The sequence below is a fragment of the Pseudonaja textilis genome, chromosome 7 (genome assembly GCF_049901715.1).
Source record: "Pseudonaja textilis isolate UNSWEBS1 chromosome 7, rPseTex1.2, whole genome shotgun sequence".
In the NCBI taxonomy this organism is placed as follows: Eukaryota; Metazoa; Chordata; class Lepidosauria; order Squamata; family Elapidae; genus Pseudonaja; species Pseudonaja textilis.
The window spans coordinates 9058437-9079892 of NC_141996.1; the positions used below are offsets into that span (position 1 = coordinate 9058437).

At 41.8% G+C, this 21456-nt stretch overlaps 1 protein-coding gene across 1 annotated transcript in view; it reads right to left on the reverse strand.

The window, feature by feature from the left end:
• GRM5 (glutamate metabotropic receptor 5) overlaps positions 1–21456 on the reverse strand; it is a 200905-nt gene that overhangs the window by 19081 nt on the left and 160368 nt on the right. The window contains exon 3 of the mRNA XM_026706939.2: positions 18322–18557. Within this exon, the coding sequence (XP_026562724.2) occupies positions 18322–18557 (236 nt within the window). The remainder of the gene's footprint in view (positions 1–18321; positions 18558–21456) is intronic.

Consider the following 21456-nt stretch of genomic DNA (forward strand, 5'->3'; position numbering starts at 1 on the left):
TACGCATGTCTGTCCTCTTATCCAGTTGTCACAGCTGCAGCCCATGAAGAGGATCAAGGCCCTCTCTCCCGAGTAGACGACGTCTCTCCCTTATCCTCTCCTCTCTGTGTGCCCTAGGATGGAGAGGGGATGGGCCTGGGTCCTCTTCTGACTGCCCAGCCGGCCTCTGCGCTTCCTCAGCCTCCTCCACAACCTCTGGAGCCACACATGCACTCCCTGTCAGCTGTTCCTCCTCTCCCTCAGAGTCAGTCTCCACCAGGGCATGACACCCCCTCCCTCCCTCTCCCTCCCTCCGCCCCCAACCCTACGTTAGAATAAATAAAAGTATCTGTATTTAGTCAACACCACAGTTCTCTTTAACACCAGGCCTGACTCTCCATTCTTCCATAGGGTCAGCAAGTAGTTATATTTTCATGGAAGTCAACCTACCAGTTCTTTTTTCAGTAAGTGTCTCCAAGCAAAGGGTCTGGCATCTCAACAAAGAGGCCTGCTTAAAAAGAACAGTTGGAAGAGAACATTCCCTGGCATGTGAGCCGCGAAAAACCAAGAAATTTCCCTACCACCAAAAATATTGCCATGGCGACGAAATAGTGTGCGATTGCTGAAGTGGCCTGCCAATGTCAAAGCACGTGTTTGCAAAGCCTCCCTCTGTGTGGTGGCTTGAAAGATGTTGGGTAGAGAAGCCATTTTCTGTTCAAAACAGTGGGAGCCACTGAGAACAGAAGGTCCTTGTAGGGACAACAGCCATTATAACGAATTCCAAATGGAGCTCTTACTCTTACTCTTACTTCCCCTGAAAGTTAATGAATACTATTCATTTGAAAAGGAAAAGTTGTTGTGTGTGGTGTTTTGCCAAGGAAACTATTCATGCCCTACAGTCATTTCCTCCCCCTCCCAGAAAATAAGAAAACCCACTTTATATAACCTTAGATTGTCCAATGTAATAATCTTATGCAATTCTATTCACAGTAATGCTTCAGGACAATTAGGTATCCTTGCTTTGTTATCATATGGTTCTCAGTTCCTGCCATGTTTCCAAGATCAGCTTCCTTTTGGGTTCTTCAGGACTAAGAACCTAGAACGAGAAGGGGATGATGATGATGATGATGATGATTTCTTCCTCCTTCTTCTTCCTCTTCTTCCTCCTCCTCTTCCTCCTCCTCTCCCTCTTCCCCTGTTTTCCTCCTCTTCTTTTTCCTGCTCTTCCCCCTCACCCTCTTTTCCACCTCTTCCCCTCCTCCTCCTCTTCTTCACCTTCACCACCTTCTCCTCCACCTCTCTCTGGTGTAAGATTTTTTAAACATTTCATTTGTGAAAATAGAAACCAAAGCCATCATTTCTCTATGAAAGAGGAGGGTAGTAGTTAGTTCCAAAGTTGCAAAATGTCAAGATGGGGAACCCAAGTGAGGAAATTTTGACTGAGAAAAACAAGGAAATGTTTAGAGCAGCGTTCATTGGAAATGGAAAATGAAGGAGAAAGGTGTGAGGGAATGAAGTAGAACAGCATAGAGGGAGAGAGAAAATGGACGCATCTCAATCTTTTTTTTTTCTCTCTCAGAAAAATACCTTCTAAGAAATTCCAGTTCAGCTTGGATTTAAAGTCTAACTTCCCATTGGCTGAAAGGATACAGAGCAGAGGCAGATAATCCCTGGCTTCCAGTGGACTTCATGAAGGTAGCTATTGAGGTCTCCTCCTCCCACGATTTCTGGCAGCCCAACAAACAGCTATGAGCAAGTTGCCGGGAAGTCCTCTTTCCCCCCATGGCTCTCAGCAGCCTACCAAACAGCTGGTAATGGGCTATGCTGTTTCAGTCTCTGGGTTTCTGCTATTACTTGCATCAAAACCCAACCAGTGATCTTCAGTAGTAGCCTAGAGCTAAAAGGGGGGGGGCATTTAAGTAATTGAGTCCCTACCTCCTGCTCAGTACAGAAATTAAAGCATCCCCAACAGATGGCTCTGAGCAGCAGGGTCTCTAAGAAGCGAAATAATGGACTATGCACCCCCTCTGCCATTTTGTTCAGGATTCTTGCTTTCTTTTTCTTTCTACCAGAAAACAGAAATGCTATCAATAAAGCAGAGTATTTGTAGCTCTGGGTTGAAAGGAGGGGTCCTTGGTGCTCCCTGAGCTTGGTGGCTTTCTTGCAGACATTTCATTATCCAAACTAGGCAACATCATCAGTGCTATTCATCAGCTACAATCCATGAACGGGGGTAACCCTCCCCTATCTTAAAGATATCTCAGAAACAATCAACAGATGAGTAAAACCATTTGGCATGTTTGTGGCACACAAAGCATCTAAAATCCTCCGAAACATATTAAACAAACCAAAGGACCCAGTAGTCTAAGAAGAACATATACAAGTCATCTACAACATGTAGGATAGACATGCAGAAGACTAGCAAAACACGCACACACACACCAATTAACAGGGAGAAGAAATGATGAAAAATTCTTAATCTCATGAAAAATGGACAGACTCAATGATAGTTTCAACTGGGAAACTATTAGTATTTTAAATCAAGTCCAATCCAAAAACACCTTGCAATTCCCAGAAGTTTGGCATTCAGACAAGTCAGCCATCAACAGAGACATAGAGGTAAACAAGTTTATCAACCATTTAAAAGAGACAGCAAAAAGCCCTAGGAAGGAAACGAAGACTCGAATATTTCCCCTCTTGCAGCCAAAAGTCAGATAAGCAGGGATCAGCACCAGACAAACAATCAGGTAGAAAACAATACTTTAATCAAGGAGTTACCAAGGAGGAAACCATGCTCCCACCAAAACTATAGTAGGGAAAGCTACGATATATACATGTACAGCAAACCCCACTGTCACTTATGCTGATGATGTTACCTTGTTGGGTAATGAAACATCTGCAAGCAAACAACCAAGAACAGAGAACATCAAGCACTCCAAAACTCATGAGAATACCACGATAGCCAAGAAATCAAGCAAACAGATCATAGAACAAATCAATTCAGAGTTGTCACTTTGATACCCAAATGGATCAAATTATCAAATTCTGGGCACATTATCTGAGACGTCCATGATGTCAAGAAAGGTGAAAAGAAAGAGAAGAAGATGACAGCCAGCAGCAAACTAGATAGGATTAATTACATCAACGGTGGGTGTACTGTTGGAAGATTGGAAAAGCCAGGTTGGGAAATAGTCTGGATATGCTGTGAACCTTTATTTATGTGATTGTTAAGAGTTGTCACTGAACTGATGGTTCATAATCAACCAACCAACCAACCCAATCAAGTATCAATCCATCAATCATTGTTGCCATGAATTAGGATTGATTCATTCTAGCCTTATCAACACAGCATATTTCACCTACTCAACCGTTTATTGAGTCCAGTTTCTGTTGTGATAGTTCTTGCAGCATACAATCGTATAATACTCATACTTTCAGAGAGCCAGGATGACAGTGGGAAAGCTTTATCATATCTCTTAAACCTTTGGGAAACCAGAAGGTATGACTTGGTCACTATCCACGCTTGGGAGACATGATCTGTGCTGAAATAATCTGACAGCAAGTTGTATAATGGGGAGCCTTGTTTTTCCACTTAAAATCTCCAAACTTTCTTGGAAGACAAGAGGCAACATATACCAGGGCTGGATAGGAGACAGAGGAAGAAAGTAAAGATAATCATTCGTTAGAATCTCTGTTATGCTGTAGCAAGTGGTAAGAGTTTACTCTGGTAAGTTTCTGTCTACTGTGTGTAAGCGAATAAAGAACTGAACCCTTGAATTGTTCCACATTGTTTTTTGGTTGAGTTGGATATAGAGTTTGTAAACCATTTGACTTGGTTATATTGACTCTTTGCAGTCCACAGTTAACCAGGTGAAGGTAATTTAATTGAAAAAAAACTGGAGTTGCTTTAATTTAAAACTAACTCCCTCCTAACCCACTGCTATAAAAAGAATGAAAAATAAAATAAAATTTATTGGACCCCTACATCAAATCATAAGCCCAGCCTTCCTTTCTGCTGGACCATTTTATCTTTTCTACTTACAATGAGCCTAAAAGCAGTACGTAAGCAATATTATCTCTATACATGTGCATATATATGCCAGATTGGAGCACAAAGCTTATACAGAATGTACAGCAATTACAACATCTGCTACACAAAGGCACACTCAGACACCTGATTAAAAATGCGAGGAGCATCCATTCGAAAACCTTTGGGTTTTAGGGGCAACCTGCCCTAGTTAATGGACATGTTTTTTTTTTAATTTTTGTCTACCATTCTACAGTGTAGGGCCTAATTACACTGCCCCTGGAGTAGTTTTGATTATGAAATGACACTGGTGTTGAAAAGATAGCTGCTCAAACAGTATTTTCTAAGATTTCATAAAGAGGGATGATTTCCCATTAGAGCGCAGCCTGAGATTTTCCATCATTATCACCACACCTGCCTTATTATTTCCCCTCCTACATATACATTTCCTCTGTTGCTGTTGAATTCATTATTGTACATTCTGCATTATTTGATCTTATAATGCGCAGAATGTATCTGTTGCTTGGTGGTGCTAATTACTCAGAGGTATACGTTCAATTATCTTCCAAGACCATACAATCCCACTTTGGGTCTTGCTTTGTTCCTTCTGCATTGGTATTTTCTGCTGTTGTCCAGAAATATGGCTTGTTAAATATCTATGATTTCTGCTCCACCTTGATCTACGACCATCATAATATATATGGTGAGACACCGTGGAGATAACAACATTGCTGTTCTGTAGAGTTGTGATGGAGCAATGGTTAGAATGAAGTATTGCAGGCTAACTCTGCTCACTGCCAGGAGTTCGATCCTGACTGGCTCAAGGTTGACTCAGGTTTCCACCCTTCAAAGGCTAGTAAAACGAGGACTTAGATTGTTGGGGGCAATAGGCTGGCTCTGTAAACCACTCAGAGAGGGCTGTAAAGCACTGTGAAGAGGTATAGAAATCTAAGTACTACCTTGAGAAGTTGCAAACCTTGAATGGATTTGTCTCCTCCAAGACAATAGAGACAGACAAAACAAGTTTGGTTTTTTTTGAAATGGGAAAGATTCACTCTACATCTGTTGAAGCTAAGCTTTGAGTAGGATAAGGTAAGGTGATTTGCTTGATTTTCATTAAATTGAATTTTAATTCAATTTAATGAATATGAACCCAGCTGTTGTTTCATCATTATATGAATATGGCTAATATTGATTTATTCGAGAAATCGTGATTGACAGTAGAGTCTGAACAGCTGGAATATCAGCAAGTGTACGATGACTCCCCCCCCGTGCTTCTCCAGATTACCGCTCCAGATGTCAGCTCAGAGAAGGATTAACCAGTTCCAGGCACATCTGGAGTGGAGTTGGACCAGAGGTGATATTCAGCAGGTTCTGACCAGTTCTGGAGAACTGGTAGCAGAAATTTTGAGTAGTTCGGAATACCGGCAAATCCCACCTCTGACTGGCCCCGCCCCCATCTCTTCTCTGTCTCCTGAGTCCCAGCTGATTGGTTGGATCTTGTTTTGTTGCCCTGCACAGGAGAACAGAGCTGGAAAGCAGGTTAGTGGGGTGGGGAGGGAATGGGGATTTTACAGTATCCTTCCCCTGCCATGCCCACCAAGCCATGCTATGCCCACCAAGCCACGCCCTCAGAACCGGTAGTACATTTTTTTGAATCCCTCCACTGAGTTGGACAACGCTCCCAAGCAGCCACCTGAGAGGGATTTGGCTACAGCTACAGCATGGCACTCTGAGGCTTCAGGTGGGGAAATCATGAAGCTGCAGCCAGTCAACGATGAGACAGAGGAACTGCCTTCTGCACCTGATCCAAGAACATGTAGGTCAGAGAAAAGGCAGGAACAGCGAAGGTCAGCCTGATAACTCACGAGGAAGCAGCCTCACCCCTCTTGATGGGCTATACCAGAAGCTGGCTATTTTGCACAGCAGACAGATGGAGACAATGCTGGCATTAATGTGTTTATTTCCTTGCCGGTTGCCCAGTACCCAAATTTTGATCATGTGGCCGTGCGGATGCTGCAATGGTTGTAAGTGTGATGGGTTGTAAGTCGCTTTTTCCAGCACTATTGTAACTTTGAATGGCTGATAAACAAATGGTTATAAGATGAGGACCACATGGAAGGCCAGGTTAGCAACTACTCCCTTTCCCGAAGTTGGTGGCAGCTGAATTCTTCGGGATAGTATTGGTTGTCCTCAACTTACAACCATTTGTTTAGTGACCATTTGAACTTAGAAAGGCAATGAAATTTAGGACTGGTCCTCACATTTATGACCATCACCGCACTCCCATGGTCACATGAACATCATTTGGCCACTTGGCAACCAGTAAGTATTTATGTCATGTGATCCTTCCTGACTTTTCCAGTTGGCTTCCAGTAAGAAAAATGGGAAAAGCTGGATTCACTTAATAGCATTGATTCGCTTAGTGGCAAAGAAGTCACAAAATCGGGCATGGCTCACTTAACAACCACCTTGCTTAGCATTGGAAATTCTGGTCCTATTGTGGTCATTAATCCAGGACTACCTGGCCTTGGTGGATGATGGGCTATGTCATTGGGAGTTTTAATCTATTTTCTGTCTTTGATTTGATGGATAAAAACTTATGGAAACCCACACGGACTGTTTTGCATACAAACAAATGAATTGACAAAATAAATTAATTACTTTTAAACAATTCTTTCATACAACCCAGAAGTGTGAATTTGCTGCCAACAGATGGAGTGATAATTCCCCATTTAGATGCTTTTAAAAGGAGAAATGAAAGAATCAAGCATTCAGCAGTTACTAATCTTAACGTTTGTTTGCTGATCCTGGAAGTAGAGGCCACAAATCTTAAATGCTAGCAGTCAGGGACATTTGGTGAAACCAAATAAGGCATTAAATGGACTTAAAGAAGCATAGAAAATAAGTTATCCATCAAGTCTGCCCCTTAAATTTGTTTATTTTTTGTTTTCTTATTTTCTTATTTTTTTAATTTTATTTTTTAATTATTATTTTTATATTTTATTTATTTTTAATTTTTTTGTCAGATGATGGGTCTGTGTTTATCCCAAGCATTTTAAATTCAGTTACTGATGATTTTCCGCTGGTGGTTTTGGTTTTGAGCTTCTGTTACTCTTTCTGTGAAGTCATATTTTCTAACGTGAGTGAGCCAAAACATGAAGAAGTTTCTTGGATGAGAAGCGAAACATCTTCTAGGAAAAAACAAAGTCCATTTGCCTTTTGGTCACCACACTATAAAAAAGATATTGAGACTCTAGAAAGAGTCTCCAGGATGATTAGGGGACTGGAAATTAAAACATATGAAGAATGATTACGGGAACTGTGCATGGCTAATCTAGTGAAAAGAAGGACCGGGGGAGACATGATAGCAGTGTGCCAATATTTGAGGGGCTGCCACAGAGATGAAGTGGGTCGAGCTATTCTCCAAAGCACCAAAAGGCCAGACAAGGAATAATGGATCGGAACTGATCATGGAGAGATTCAACTTAGAAATAGGTAGAAATTTTCTGCAAGTAAGAGCAAACAACCCATGGAACAGAAGTTGTCTTCAGAAAACATGGGAGCTTCATCACTGGAAGCTTTCAAGATGAGACTGGACTGCCATCTGTTAGAAATGGTGTAGGGTCTCCTGCTTTGGCGGGGGTTGGACTAGATGACCTACAAGGTCCCTTCCACCTCTGTTAATCTGTTTTAGCCTTGTGAAAAAAAGCACCTTTGAGATTCTTTCTTGTTTCTCACACTGTGGGTGCGTGAGTGGAACAGCACAAAGACTGCTAAAGTTTGGTTTTGAACTGGAATAGATAGGTCCACTTCATGGGTTCATTCAAGAACTGGGAATGGATGAATGACCAGATTTGACATATAAAACCCATCAACTTGAATAAGGGTGATGATGTTGCCTTCTGAACTATTTGCCTTCCAGAGTTTGGGATCTTCAGGTGTCTTAACTGTTTTAGGAACTCCTACATTTTACACGTAGTCCTTAACTTATGACCACAATAGGGACCAGATAATTCATAATTAAGCAGTGCAGTCATTAAGGACCAAACTTTGTGATCTCCTGACAGCTTCCTGACCGCTTTTGAGATGATTATCCCACTAGTGTCCTTCTGCAGATGATCTTGGCCAGCCCAGATTGAGTCTTCAATACTAATAACTCTTGATAGCCCTGTTCTCCATAAATATACCCGTTCAGTTGTGTCTGACTTTTGGTGATTCTGTGGGAAAGGTCTCTCGGGAATTGGGTTTATCTAGTCTAGTGAAAACAAGGCCCAGGAGTAACATGATAGCAGTGTTCCAATATTTGAGGGGCTGCCCCAAAGAAGAGGGAGTCAAGCTATTCTCCAAAGCACCAGAAGGCAAGATAATAAACAATGGATGGGAACTAATCAAGGAGAGAAGCAACCTAGAACTAAGGAGAAACTTCTTAACAGTGAGAACAGCTTGCCACCAGAAGTTGTGGGTGCTCCATTGCTGGAGGTTTTCAAGAAGAGACAGGACAGTCACTTGTCTGGAATGGTATAGGGCAGGGATGTCAAACTTGTGGCATCATGTTGTCATCACGGGATGTATTGTTGACTTTCCCCCACTTTGCTAAACTGGGGGTGGGCATGGCCAACTGTTCTGACTCATGTCCTTTTCCGACAAATCAAATGCAATTCAAAAAGAACAGAAACCTTGTAATGCTTTTACAAAATAATTAGCTGTGATAAGCACAAGCCTTGACAAACTGTGCGAGACTTGCCAAAAGATAACAGACAAGAAATAATTTGCAAAATAAGAATCTTCAAATACAAACTCAGGATACTGGAATGTCCATGAGGCTGTAGTTCCAAAACGTCTTTGCCTTCTGCAAAGAAGGTTAGTTTCACAGCTGGCTTTTATCTTCTTGAAGGAGGGGCCATTACCAGCCATATTCCTGAGTCGCCCATGCTGCTGCAGCTGCTCTTTCCTGCGAGCAACCCTCGGGAGCCTCCTCATCACTGCTGCCAGCCCTCACAATCTCTGAAGGCAGAAGTCCACTCCCTAATGGTCCTGCCCCCTCATCTGAGTCCTCACTCTCCTCAGCCGTCTGCACCTGCTGCCGGCTAACTACAACACCAGCGCATGACACATCTGGCCTGTGGGCCATGAATTTGACATCCCTGGTATAGGGTCTCCTGCTTGTATAGTGGGTTGGACTAGAAGACCTCCAAGGTCCCTTCCAACTGTTATCCTATTATCTTCCAATCTTACACTACTTCTTTGAATTGTTCTATGCTCTGGCTGGTGCCAGCTTTGATGTTCTTTGGCATCCTGGTTTCCTTTTACGGCTAACAAAGATAACATACAGTATCTCTCTCTTTTTTTTTTTTGAAAACCATCCCATTTGAAGTCATCATCAGATCTCACAAAAGGTAATTCTATATGAATCCTGTAATTCAACGCAGCCTTTTTCACAAGTTTAGAAGGCATCATCCGCTTAGGCAGTTAAGGACTCTGCCACTGTACAGTCCCAAGAAGAGAGAGAGAAAGAGAGAGAAAGTCATTTGAGGAAACTGGAAACAGCGAGGTGCATGACAAGGGAGGCACTGAAACTATTGTTTGAATGTTTGCTTTCAGTTTGGGTAAATTCACACGGGATCTGCCTCGCTCTTTTATTCTGGGGAAAGGCGAAATTTCTGCAGCACACAGAGCCTTTGTCCTGTTCAGAGCTGTTTGCAGAAGGGCATATTGTTCACCTGACCAGCTTTTGAAGAAAAGAACAGAAGAGGTGTGGGTAGAGGAAGAAGGAGGCCCATTATTGGTGCATTTTGTGAAAGACGGCAGAGAATGGCTTTGCTGCATACTTTTTTCAGACTCACTCATTGTCAGTGACTGTGTGTGTATTTGCGGTTGCTCTGTAAATGAGAAACCAGCTTGAGCAGAAAGCAGTCGCCATGGCATCGGTGTAAAATCTGGCAATTTAAATCGGGATTATTTCCATTTCTGTAGAAGCTTTCCAAATATTGCAATGTTTCAGGCCACTGTACTCCTTCTGGAGCTGAAGTGGTGGGATGAAATGCAGCAAGGATCCTATTTCCTGTCCATCACTCAGCAATCTTTTTTTTTTAAAAAAAATACAGAATCACCAAGTTAGGGATACCTCTTCCCGGCAGTTGGTGGAGACTCTCAATCATCCAGGTCATAGCAATAGCAGTTAGAGTTATATACCACTTTACAGTGCTTTACAGCCCTCTCTAAGTGGTTTACAGAATCAGCCTCTTGCCCCCAACAATTTGATTCCTTATTTTACCCACCTTGGAAGGATGGAAGGCAGTGGGTGGTAGGTTACCGGTTTGGACCGGTTGGACTGAACTGGTAGTTAAAAAAAAAAAAAAGCCATCCGAAGTTCAGCTGAAACAAGAAAGAAGAGAAAAGTGCAGGATTGGCCCTCCCACCTGCCCCAGTGCAGAAACATCTCTTATTTATGTTCTCAGCTGATTGGCGCTGCAGGCCTCAGCTGGTGTGGGGAAAGCTGTGTGCGCATGCGCGATCACTTAACCGGTAGTGGAACAGGTAGGATCCCAGGGTTGTGGTTTGCCAGCAGCCAGCAGTGGAATTGGGCAGTGAGGAAGAAAGGAAACCAATCAGGGAGTCTGAAGAGGACTCAGACAAGGGTCCTGTGTCTGATGCAGGGATGGGGCCAGGACCATCTGGGAATGGGGTGCTGCCTTCGGAGCCTTTGGAGTCTGGCAGCAGCGAGGCAGAGGACCCAGGGGAGCCTGTTCCCAGTGCGCGTGTGCGCAGAGCTGCTAGAAGGCGAGAGCAGCTGAAACAAAAGGGGCGACTCAGGAGTAAGGCTGGGAGGTGATGGCCACTCCCATAAGGGATAAAAGTCAGACCTAAATGATGGAACCTCTGCAGGAAGCAAAGTAGTTCAATCAGGTCCAAGTCCTCCTGGAAGCTCTGTGTACTTTGGTTGGTTTTTTTCTTGTACTTCGGTTGGTTTCTTTTATAGTTCATTTGATACTTCTGTTTTTGGAAGCATTCCACAGAACTGAAAGGTGTGTGCTTATCTTGGGTGACTGTTTAAGATTAATTCTGGCTGGGAATGAAAGCAATTCCCCGTGTTTCAATAAAATAGGCTTTACCTTTAAAACAAGTTTGTGAATAATTACGATTTACAAAGCCTGGGTCAGAACACCCACTGCTGATGGAAGGCTGAGTCAACTTTGAGCCTGGTGAGATACGAACTGCCAAACTGCAGGCAGCCAGCAGGCAGCAGAAGTAGCCTGCAGTACAGCACTCTAACCCTTGTGCCACTGTGGCTCATAGTTGTTATAGGTCATAGTTGTCTCAAAGGTGCTTTTTCAAAAGGCATTGGGGCTTTGTTTTTCCTTGAGGATGAAGAACCAATGTTTCATTTCTCATCCATGAAACTTCATCTGTTGGGATCACAGGGGGATGGAAGGATAGGTACTGACAGTTGAGATTGGATGGTGAGGGGAAGGATGGATGGGTTCTGCTTGGATTGGGGTATGGGATGGAAGGATTGTATTTCTTTGCAGTCATCTGGTTGGTTAGCCCTCTCTTGCCCTCAGGGCCACCTGAATCAGAGGGCAATTGGTTGTGGAACCTTCTTGGAATTGCTGTGTTGTAGACTGGAGGTGGGTGGTGTGTTATCTATCTCCCTCTGTTAAGAGAGGGCTGCTCAATGTTAAAATAAATAGCCTTTTTTGGCCCTTCTTTCTTTTTTTGACCCTTCTTCCCTTTCTATCCAAAATGTGGACTTTGCTGTCTACAAAAGAAGGAGCTTTATCTTTCAAATTCAGATGGACCACTGAATCTTGTCCTGTTGGATTTGATCTCCTATGTTGTGCAATGCACTTGTCCCGCCAGGTTTTTCCTTTTTACTGTTTACAAAAACAAGAAGTTGAGTTGTCCCCTGAAGGTGTGAGCAAGAAGGAGACAGCAAGGAGCCTGGGCATGGCTTAGCTCAACTGTTCTGTACTAAAGTTGCTTGGAGTGGTGAAACTGAAACTCCTCTCCTCTGGTTGTGTTTTGCATTTGGAACAGATTTCTTTTCAGGTGGAGAGGGGGAGTAGAACTCCTTAGCATCAGAGCGTGTTAATAATAATATAGGAAATACTAATGCTGTGATGTTCATTTCAAAAAACCCTTTCTTAGTGAGCATCTAGAAGCCAAGAGGAACATACGTGCTAGATTTCAAGTTTGTAGGCCTTACAGGTTCTGGAGATTTTGTGATGTGGTCACCAGAGGTCCAGAGGTTTTGTCTTCTGAACTTTTGGACTCATGCTGGAGCTCATCCTCAGCAACCAAGATGATTAGGGGACTGGAAGCTAAAACATATAAAGAACGGTTGCAGGAATTGGGTATGTCTAGTTTGATGAAAAGAAGGACTTCCAATATCTCAGGGGCTGCCCCAAAGAAGAAGGAGTCAAGCTATTCTCCAAAGCACCTGAGGGCAGGACAAGAAGCAATGGGTGGAAACTAATCAAGGAGAGAAACAACTTAGAACTAAGGAGGTATTTCCTGACAGTGAGAACAATGGAACAGTGGAACAACTTGCCTCCAGAAGTTATGAATGTTGTGAATATTCAAGGAACTGCTCTGTGTGCTTTGGATTGTTTTGTGTGTGGTAACTAACACTGAACAGTAACAATAGAGGGAAAAATGTTTTTGTGTGTGTGTACAAAAGAAAGGGATGAAAGACACACCCACCCACCAAATGTCAAAAACATCTAAATTGAATATAAAGAATCCACCCTGGCTGGTTGCTGAAATATTTTTTTTTTATAATAACCTGGTAGCTTCTCCTCCCTTTACATGACAGGCCTATAGATAATTATAAGCTTTCCCGTTCTTATTTGACAAATATACTGTATTAAATAAAGAAGTATTCCAGATGAAAAAGTCTATCATAATATATATGTAGAAAAATAGAGAGGGAGAAACAGTCAACAGGTTAGCTCAAACATTACACCAATTTTCACCAACCCCTCTGCTAACCATCTATTATTGTATAATTGTTCCTCCTTCATGGATGAGAGTGGAAGTAGAGGAAATTGTAAGAGGCAAGAAGAGTAGCATATGAAACCCCCTTATGGTGGTGACATTTGATCCTATTCCTGCATTCCATGCCACAAAACATCTTTTTATTCCTTGGCTAAATAACTTTAAAAATGCCTATTGCTGAAGATCAGAAATCCAGCCAGGTTTTTAAGGCCTTAAAGACCAAACTTTTTCTCAGAGGTCTATGGAGATTCTCAACCATCCAGCAGTCCAGGGCTGTCCTTAAAGTGTTTTTTTTTCCCCAAAAGGCAATTGAACTTCCTTGTTTTTTCTCACCCCTGAAAACATTTCACTTCTCATCCGAGAAGCTTCTTCAATTCTGAACGGAGACTGAACTTCAGAACTGAAGAAGCTTCTTGGATAAGAAGCAAAATGTTTTCATTTGCTTCTCATTCAAGGGGGAACAAAAATTACCCCAAGAAAGTCCAATTGCTTTTGGAAAAAACACACTGAGACGTAATGGAGACTTAGAAGATGAACAGCTGTCCTGCCCTACATAAGAGGTACTACAGACAAAATCAGTAAGATACTACACAGGCATCACATCAAGACGGCCTTCAAAACAGACAGAAAAACAGCAGCCATCCTAAGAAACCCCAAAGATAAAATTGACCTGGAAAACCAAGGCATATATGAAGTTCCTGTGCATCATGCCCTACCACATCATGCCCTACCACATACAGACCAATAGAAGAATAAGTACCCGCCTGGATGAACACAAAAATGCAGTAAAAAAGCTGGAACACACTTCCTCACTAGTCCAACACATGAAAGCAACAGGTCATAGCATCAACTTCAATGGCACCAAAACCCTAGCCACTATAGAAAACCCTAGCTACAGAATTATCAGATTATCAGAGAAGCCATAGAGATTGAAAAAAGACCTGAAAGCATGAATAGAAGAGATGACTCCACCAGACAGTCAATTATTTGGAAGCCTGCACTCACAAACAAAAAAATCTTCACACCACAAGCCAGGCAAACATCTGGGCACAAACAGACCCCCCCCCGATACCTCCAGCTCAAACACACCCCAACCAGGCACCCAGATGAAACCTAGCTTTCTAATAAATGATAGCCATCCACTTACTCGGAGCCAAGCCACACTAAAAGCCTCCAATACAGGAAACACAATGTTGCCAGCCAATCAAGACAAAAAAAGCTACAAAACAGACAGAAGATATTAGAAACACCAATCAAGCAGAACACAGCAAACTCCAAGACCAATAAACGCAGACCCAGACTTCCAACCAATCAGGATGAAGAAAAAACCATTCTGGCACAGCAGTAGGCTAGCACCAAATTTAAAACAGAAACGGCTGTGAAAGTCTGACTCACAGACAACCGCTATACAGAAGCCTGATGATGGCAGATGAGATTTGGCCGAAATGTCACTACAACTTTAAAAGCACAACTATAATGACGTGGGAAAATACCCGAACAAAGCTGAATACCCTTACATATAAACACCCGCGAAAACTTAAGAATATATATATATATACACACATAAAGACATAAATACTTACATAGTAGTAAAAAGCACCAACAAGACCGGGATGCAAAGGAAACAGACGCACTATCTTACTCAACTAGTGTCTCTTTCTAATTAATAATAATAAGCACAATAGCTTTGAAAAAGGATGGCCCACAAAATGCATCTTAATTGAAATTAAGTGAAACGCTGAGCAGCAGATGATGTTGCAATATGCAAAACTTTCGCAAAGTATTCATCCTCAAAATTAAGTGTGCATGCACTGTGCAATTAATTACACTAGTCATTTAACCGCAATTGGAGTCGCTCCAGCAACTCTGACATGTATAATCATAATAATCAGCCTGTTGGAGGATAAATAGCATTCTTTTAGATTCCTTTCAAAGGTAGGAGAAATCTCGATCTGTTAGGGTTTGAGCTGTCTTACTTGGCTAGTTCCTTGTTGATTATGTTCTCTGTAGACAAATCTTGGATTAAGGGAGTTCACCAAAATTACCTGATAAAAACTGGGCAAGGTTTATTGGGACTTCACTTCTGTGTATTTTTTTTTAAGTCAGCCTATGCCAATTGAATAACAAGGAACGAAACATAGATTAAAGAATTAATGGCTTAGGATTTGATCAAAGTTTGCCCCTTGTGCTATATGGATATCCTGCTTCTAATTTAATTATTTCAAAGGGTCAATACTCTTAAGTATGCCAAACATTAAGTCTATCTCCTTTCCTTTCCTTTCCTTTCCTTTCCTTTCCTTTCCTTTCCTTTCCTTTCCTTTCCTTTCCTTTCCTTTCCTTTCCTTTCCTTTCCTCTCCTCTCCTCTCCTCTCTTCTCCTCTCCTATCTCCTCTCCTGTTCTCTCCTTCCTTTTTTCCCTTGCCCTCTCTCCTTCCTTCCTTCCTTCCTTCCTTCCTTCCTTCCTTCCTTCCTTCCTTCCTTCCTTCCTCCTTCCTTCTCCTTCTCCTTCCTTTCCTTTCTCCTCTCCTCTCCTCTTCCTTTCTGCCCTCCCCTCTTCCCCCCTCCCCTTCCCCCTTCCCTGTTCCACCTGCCTCCCTGCCTCCTTACTTAAAACTATCTCTACCAAAATCTTGCAATTCTCCAAATGCTCTCATCTAAGATGAGGATGCTGGAAACCTCACACATTCTCTCTTGAAATTTTACAAGATAAGACAAACACACGAGATTTATGGCATTTTTAAAATCCTTCCACTGAATTTTATGACTCCATAATTCTGTTAGGAATTGTGAAACGCAATGGTTGATGCTTTGACATTGCCTCAAGACGTCCATTTTATACCGGGTTGCCCATGCATAAATATATTTCTAAAGAAGTTCTTTATGATCCAAATATAAAATGTTTATTGAAAAAAACAATGAAGAAGGAATGAAACAATAGTTAGCAACTGAATGGCAACCTGAGAATCTGGTCAAAATCTTGCCAGTTATGGTATTAATACCCATATTAAAAATGAAATTATGTGTACAATTTAAATTTAAAAAAACTGTGTTTTCTTGACTACTTTTCCATCAATGAAATGATGTGGAGGGGCTAACATTACTCATTTTTCAAAACGCTTCCTTGATTGAATTGAATTTTCTGGATTGTCACCACATGACCCGGAATTGAAGATAGGTTCTCCCATTATTTTAATGAGGAACTTGAATCTTCCAAGACTTTTCAATAGCACACATATGAGAAGAACTCCAAAAGAATCTCATTGTGTGAGATTCAAACGTCGGTGTGTTAAAAAAAATTATATTGTCACAATTCCAAGAATTACGCTCAATTTATCAGAAAATGAAGTTGTTCCTCTTCAGCAGACACATTCATTCATTCATCCATTCAATTTTTATTGCCACTGAATTCAGTCAAGTGATTCTGGGTGGCTTAAAACAAACAGTTTAAAATACAGTAAAGTAATATTTGTTCTCACTATACATGAAGCACAACCCATGGAAAATGTGCTGATTTCTCTGGAGAAACTGATATCCCAGCATAGTTAGCTATGCTGTATGTTGCTTTAAGCCAAGGAAAAAAGAAATGAAAACAATATAGCATTCCTTAAAAAATGGCACATCAACCACAAATACTGTCATCAAAGATGTCCTCTGTTAAATGAGAAACATCTATATTTCTTTTGCTACACATCCTTCTTCTTTAATAAAGTGTTCATTCTATTTTTCTGTTTAGGTAAAGAAATATCTCTGAAAGGAAGATCCAGTGGGTCACAGGTTGTCCAGTAATGCAATATAATCTGACACTGCATTTATCACAAATGCTCTACAGAATATGTAGGTTTAAAAACAAGTACAATTCTACAGATTTTGTGTATTTTCCATGAGCACACCTTCATTTGGCTTAGGAAATGAACCAGAGGTAGGATTCAAATTTTTTTACTACCGGTTCTGTGGGCGTGGCTTGGTGGGCATGGCTTGGTGGGTGTGGCTTAGTGGGCATGGTTTGGTGACATGACTTGGTGCGTGTGGCTTGATGGGCATAGCTTGGTGGGCATGGCAGGGGAATGATACTGTAAAATCTCCATTCTCACTCCACTCCAAGGGAAAGATACTGCAAAATCCCCATTCCCTCCCCATCCCACTAACCTACTTTCCAGCTCCGTTCTCCTGTGCAGGGCAACAAAAGAAGACTGGGGAAGGACAAAGTCCAGCTGGGCAGAGCAGGCGGGAGGAAGAACAAGGGAGAGGGAGTTCAGAGGAAGACCCAGGCCCACCCCCTTTTCATCCTAGGACACGCAGGGAGTAATGGAAAAGAGAACAATGTGGGTTGCATGGCTTATGGGGGAGGAAAGGGCCCTGATTCCCTTCATTAGCCACACCTGCGAATGAGAGTTTAAAAGAAATGCATGCTGTGTGTTGCAGCTTCTGGGAGCAAATGTGAGTTTATCTTGTGTTGACTTCGCTCATCTGTGTTCCTGGTGTCTTCCCAAATGTGTTGAGTTATTGCCATGCCTTCTCATCTGGGAATTCTTGATCCTGCCCTGTCAGACTAATTGCCTTATTTTGCCTTGATTGGACTTATAGTTACAGTTTTTGTTGACCATGTTTTGGACTTGATTCTCCGCAGCCAAAGGCTGTTCCTGGGAGAGTTTTTCTCTAGCCAGAAGGTAACCAGGACATTGGGGGCAAAGTGGGAGCTAATATAGGGATTCCTACTGATTATCTCACTGTATTGCCTTCGTGGCATGCTCCAGGTCATCATACCACATAAATACTACACACAGAACAGCCCAGTTCCCTGAGGATGGGATGCAGCCAGAGGTGGGCTTCACATAATTTAATAACCAGTTGGCCTAGTGCAGAACCAAAAATGTGAGAGTGCGTGGCTTGAACGCAGATTCAAACAAAAAGCAATTTTGTGAATGTGGCTTCCAGCACACCTTCTCGGGCAGCTGTGCTCAGTAGAGAGGATGAGGTGCAGAAATCAGCTGGGCTGGGTGGGCAGGGCGAGTGAGCGAGCGAGCGAGCCAGAGAGTGAGGTACATAGGATGGGATAGGATGGTCTCAACTACCAGTACGGGCGAACCGGTCCAAACTGTCAGCAGCCCACCTCTGGCTCCAGCACAAGTCCAAAAGCTTGGAAGACTAAAGCTCTGTTCCTGATGACGGACTCAGATTGAATGCTGCAAGATGACATCTTTTTCTAATATAAATTAGAAATAATAAACTAGACCTGGATATCTGAACCATTTGGACAACAATTGGACAACACTTGGCTTTCAATTACATAAAGCTGTAAGAGTCAGAAAACTTACTGGTGCAGGTCTTGTTGAATTTGGGGTTCTCTTGAGGGGACCCCTTCAGTCGGCACTGGAACCGGTGCTGCCAAAATTCCTGAAACCATGGATTTCGCTGGTTGGTTTCTGGCTGAAGCTTCAGGTAATAATCATCAAACCATTTCACACCAGGAGACTGGAGTTTGATTGTTATTCCACCAGCAGCTTCACGCTGGTAGCCATCTGTCACATCATACCTGTCGGCCCAGCCATCACTGCAGAGATTTTAAAAAAAAGGGAGGGGGGGAAATGTTTTTGTGTTAAAGAAGGCTCCTTTGAAACATGAAAGGGAATTGTTGGAATATATTCTTGGCAATAACCAGGGGATCTGAAGTTAACAAGGGCTGCGGAGAAGGCAAAGAAGGCACAGAAGACACCTTCTGTGCATGCAACCCTAAGTGCATGCAACACTTAGGGTTCCTTCAGGTTTAAATTGTTTATGTCCACATTGGAAGTGAGCTGAGTTTTGGCGTCTTATCCTGGATAGCAGCTCGTATTGCAATTCAAAGGAAGAGTCGCCAGCCAAATTAGATCATCCAGAGGTATCAGGTGGAAAGCATCAGACTGAAAACGTGGACCTGTCTAAAATTGTTTGGAACCTGTGTCAGCCATGCATACCTGCTGAGGTCTCATACTTCTCAGCAATTATTCTACAACTAAGGCAACAAACCTAGAATGAATTCAATTAATGATCTGAAATGAAGGCTAAAAGAGTATTCTTGTAAGGCACCGGGGCTAATTCATAAGATTGGATTCATTAATTTATTAATTCTGGATGGTTCTCAGAATGCTGATTATGATTTCTCATAGGATTGAGCATTATGATTGTACAATTTAATATTTTGCAAGAGTTTAATTCTAGGGTCACTCAACATTTTTGTGTAATTGCCTACATGATTATGGGGTTTGTTTGAAATTTTGATCTGGTTAGTGTTGTTGTTGTTGTTGTTATTATTATTATTATTGGAATCTGGGCCCATTATACCATTTAATGAAATGCTGAACCTTTGCTATGGAATCGATTGAAGCCATTTTGAGATGTCTATGGTACAGTGGTGGAATTCAAATTTTTTTACTACTGGTTCTGTGGCCGTGGCTTGGTAGGCATGGCAGGGGAAGGATATTGCAAAATCCCCATTCCCTCCCCATCCCACTAACCTGTTTTCCAGCTCCGTTCTCCTTTGCAGGGCAACCAAAGAAGACCCAGCTGATCAGCTGGGACTCAATGGGAGGCAGAGAATAGATGGGGGCGGGGCCAGTCAGAGGTGGGATTTGCTGGTTCTCCTTTCTACTCAAAATTTCTGCTACTGGTTCTCCAGGACTGGTCGGAACCTGCTGAATACCACCTCTGCTATGGTACCCTGGTGTATTCTTACAAAAAGTCTGTTTTAGGAATGATTACGTATGTCTTTTGGTTTGGGTTAGGTTCTCTTTTTCCTAATATGAAACTCATGTTTCTATAACTCACAAATTATCTGTTAGACTATCTCACAAATCTATGTGAAATAATCTGACAGATAATTTGTTGTGGAATATTATAAATTTGCAGATTAAGCTGCTCTTGAAAACCTCTTTGGAAACTTAAACTTATAGTAGTGGAGAATATGTGTAGCTCAGGTTGAATTGTTGGGTTCTTGGCAACCTTTTTTTTTTTTTTCCTCCTTGCAGATATTTCATTTCCAGGCTAATTTTTCCCATTTTAACTAGTGCGGTTTGATGAATGACCAACATTATACTTCCTTCGAAGTCGTGCCCCCTATTTTTAACATAAAACCATTGGTTATTGATTCATTTTAGAGTCATATTCAAAGTTTTGGTTTTGTACTAAAATGTTTTGCTTGTTTTGCAAGTTACTCTTAAGGGCTGTGTCCTCCTGTAATAATAACCTGTCTGAACATCAAGATTATTCAGCAAATGGAAATTACCTTTTTCTTGTGGAGCATTTTAGTTATGGAATTGTCTCTCCAAAAGTATACACTCTTCCTTGTCCAGATTAGTCTTCTCCAGACTTAACAGCTTTTAGATGTATAGAAATTACAATTTGCAGAATGTCCAGCCCATCTGGCCACCATTCAGTTACTGGTTGAAGATGTTTTTTCTTTATTTCACTGGAAGAAGGCCACGCTTAAAGCACTGGAAATTATACCTTCAAGTATGGTTTACCTGAATCAGTACTGTTTTATTTATTTATTGAATTTAAACGTCTTTGGGGGAGTATTTTATTGCTTTTTTTCATTCTGTGTTGAAAATTGCCTTTGAATTAATATTAGCAAGAGGTAGAAACCATGTCAGAGAGAGAGGAAGGGAGGGAGGGAGGGAAGGAGGGGGAAGGAAGGAAGGAAGGAAGGAAGGAAGGAAGGAAGGAAGGAAGGAAGGGGAGGGGAGGGAGGGAAAGGAAAGGAGAGGAGAGGAAAGGAAAAGAAAGGAAGACAAAAAGGAAGAGCTAGAGAGAAATTAATAAAGGGAGAAATAGTGGGAAAAGAAGAAAGAGAAGAGACAATATGTAAGGGCGGAGGGAGAAGAAAATATGCCTTTTAAATATTTCTCCCTTTGGTCTTATTCACCACTTGAATCTGACTTTTCTCAAATTGTCACAAAAGCGTATGGGTCCTAAAAAGGCAGGTAAACATGAAAGAAAGGAGATTGGTTCCCATGTCTGATTTAGCAGCTGCTCCTTCAATTTGTTCTTATATACCTCTTCACTGGCACTACGCAATCCTTTTTATGGATAAATTACTGTACGGCTCAATTTTAGTGAGCTTCAGTTGAAACTTCTGCAGCCGAACCTTCATTGAAATTCCTGGCTGATGCCACAACATAAATCAGATAAAACGAAGTAAGAGGATTTACTTCAGCCACCCGTGAGAAATCCTGGAATTACTGGAAGACAACTTTGTCCGATAAAGCAACAGGTTTACTGCATGATGAAAATAATGCAAAAGAGCAACTATTTGTCCAAACCTCTGATAGTTTATTGGGGCAGTAAAAACAAATGAGCTACCTCAGCTCTAAATGTCTATGGAGATTCTCAGTCATTCAGGTTATGGTTGTCTCAAAAGTACTTTTTCAAGAGGCGGCTGGACTTTCTGGTTTTTCTTCGAAGACGTTTCGCTT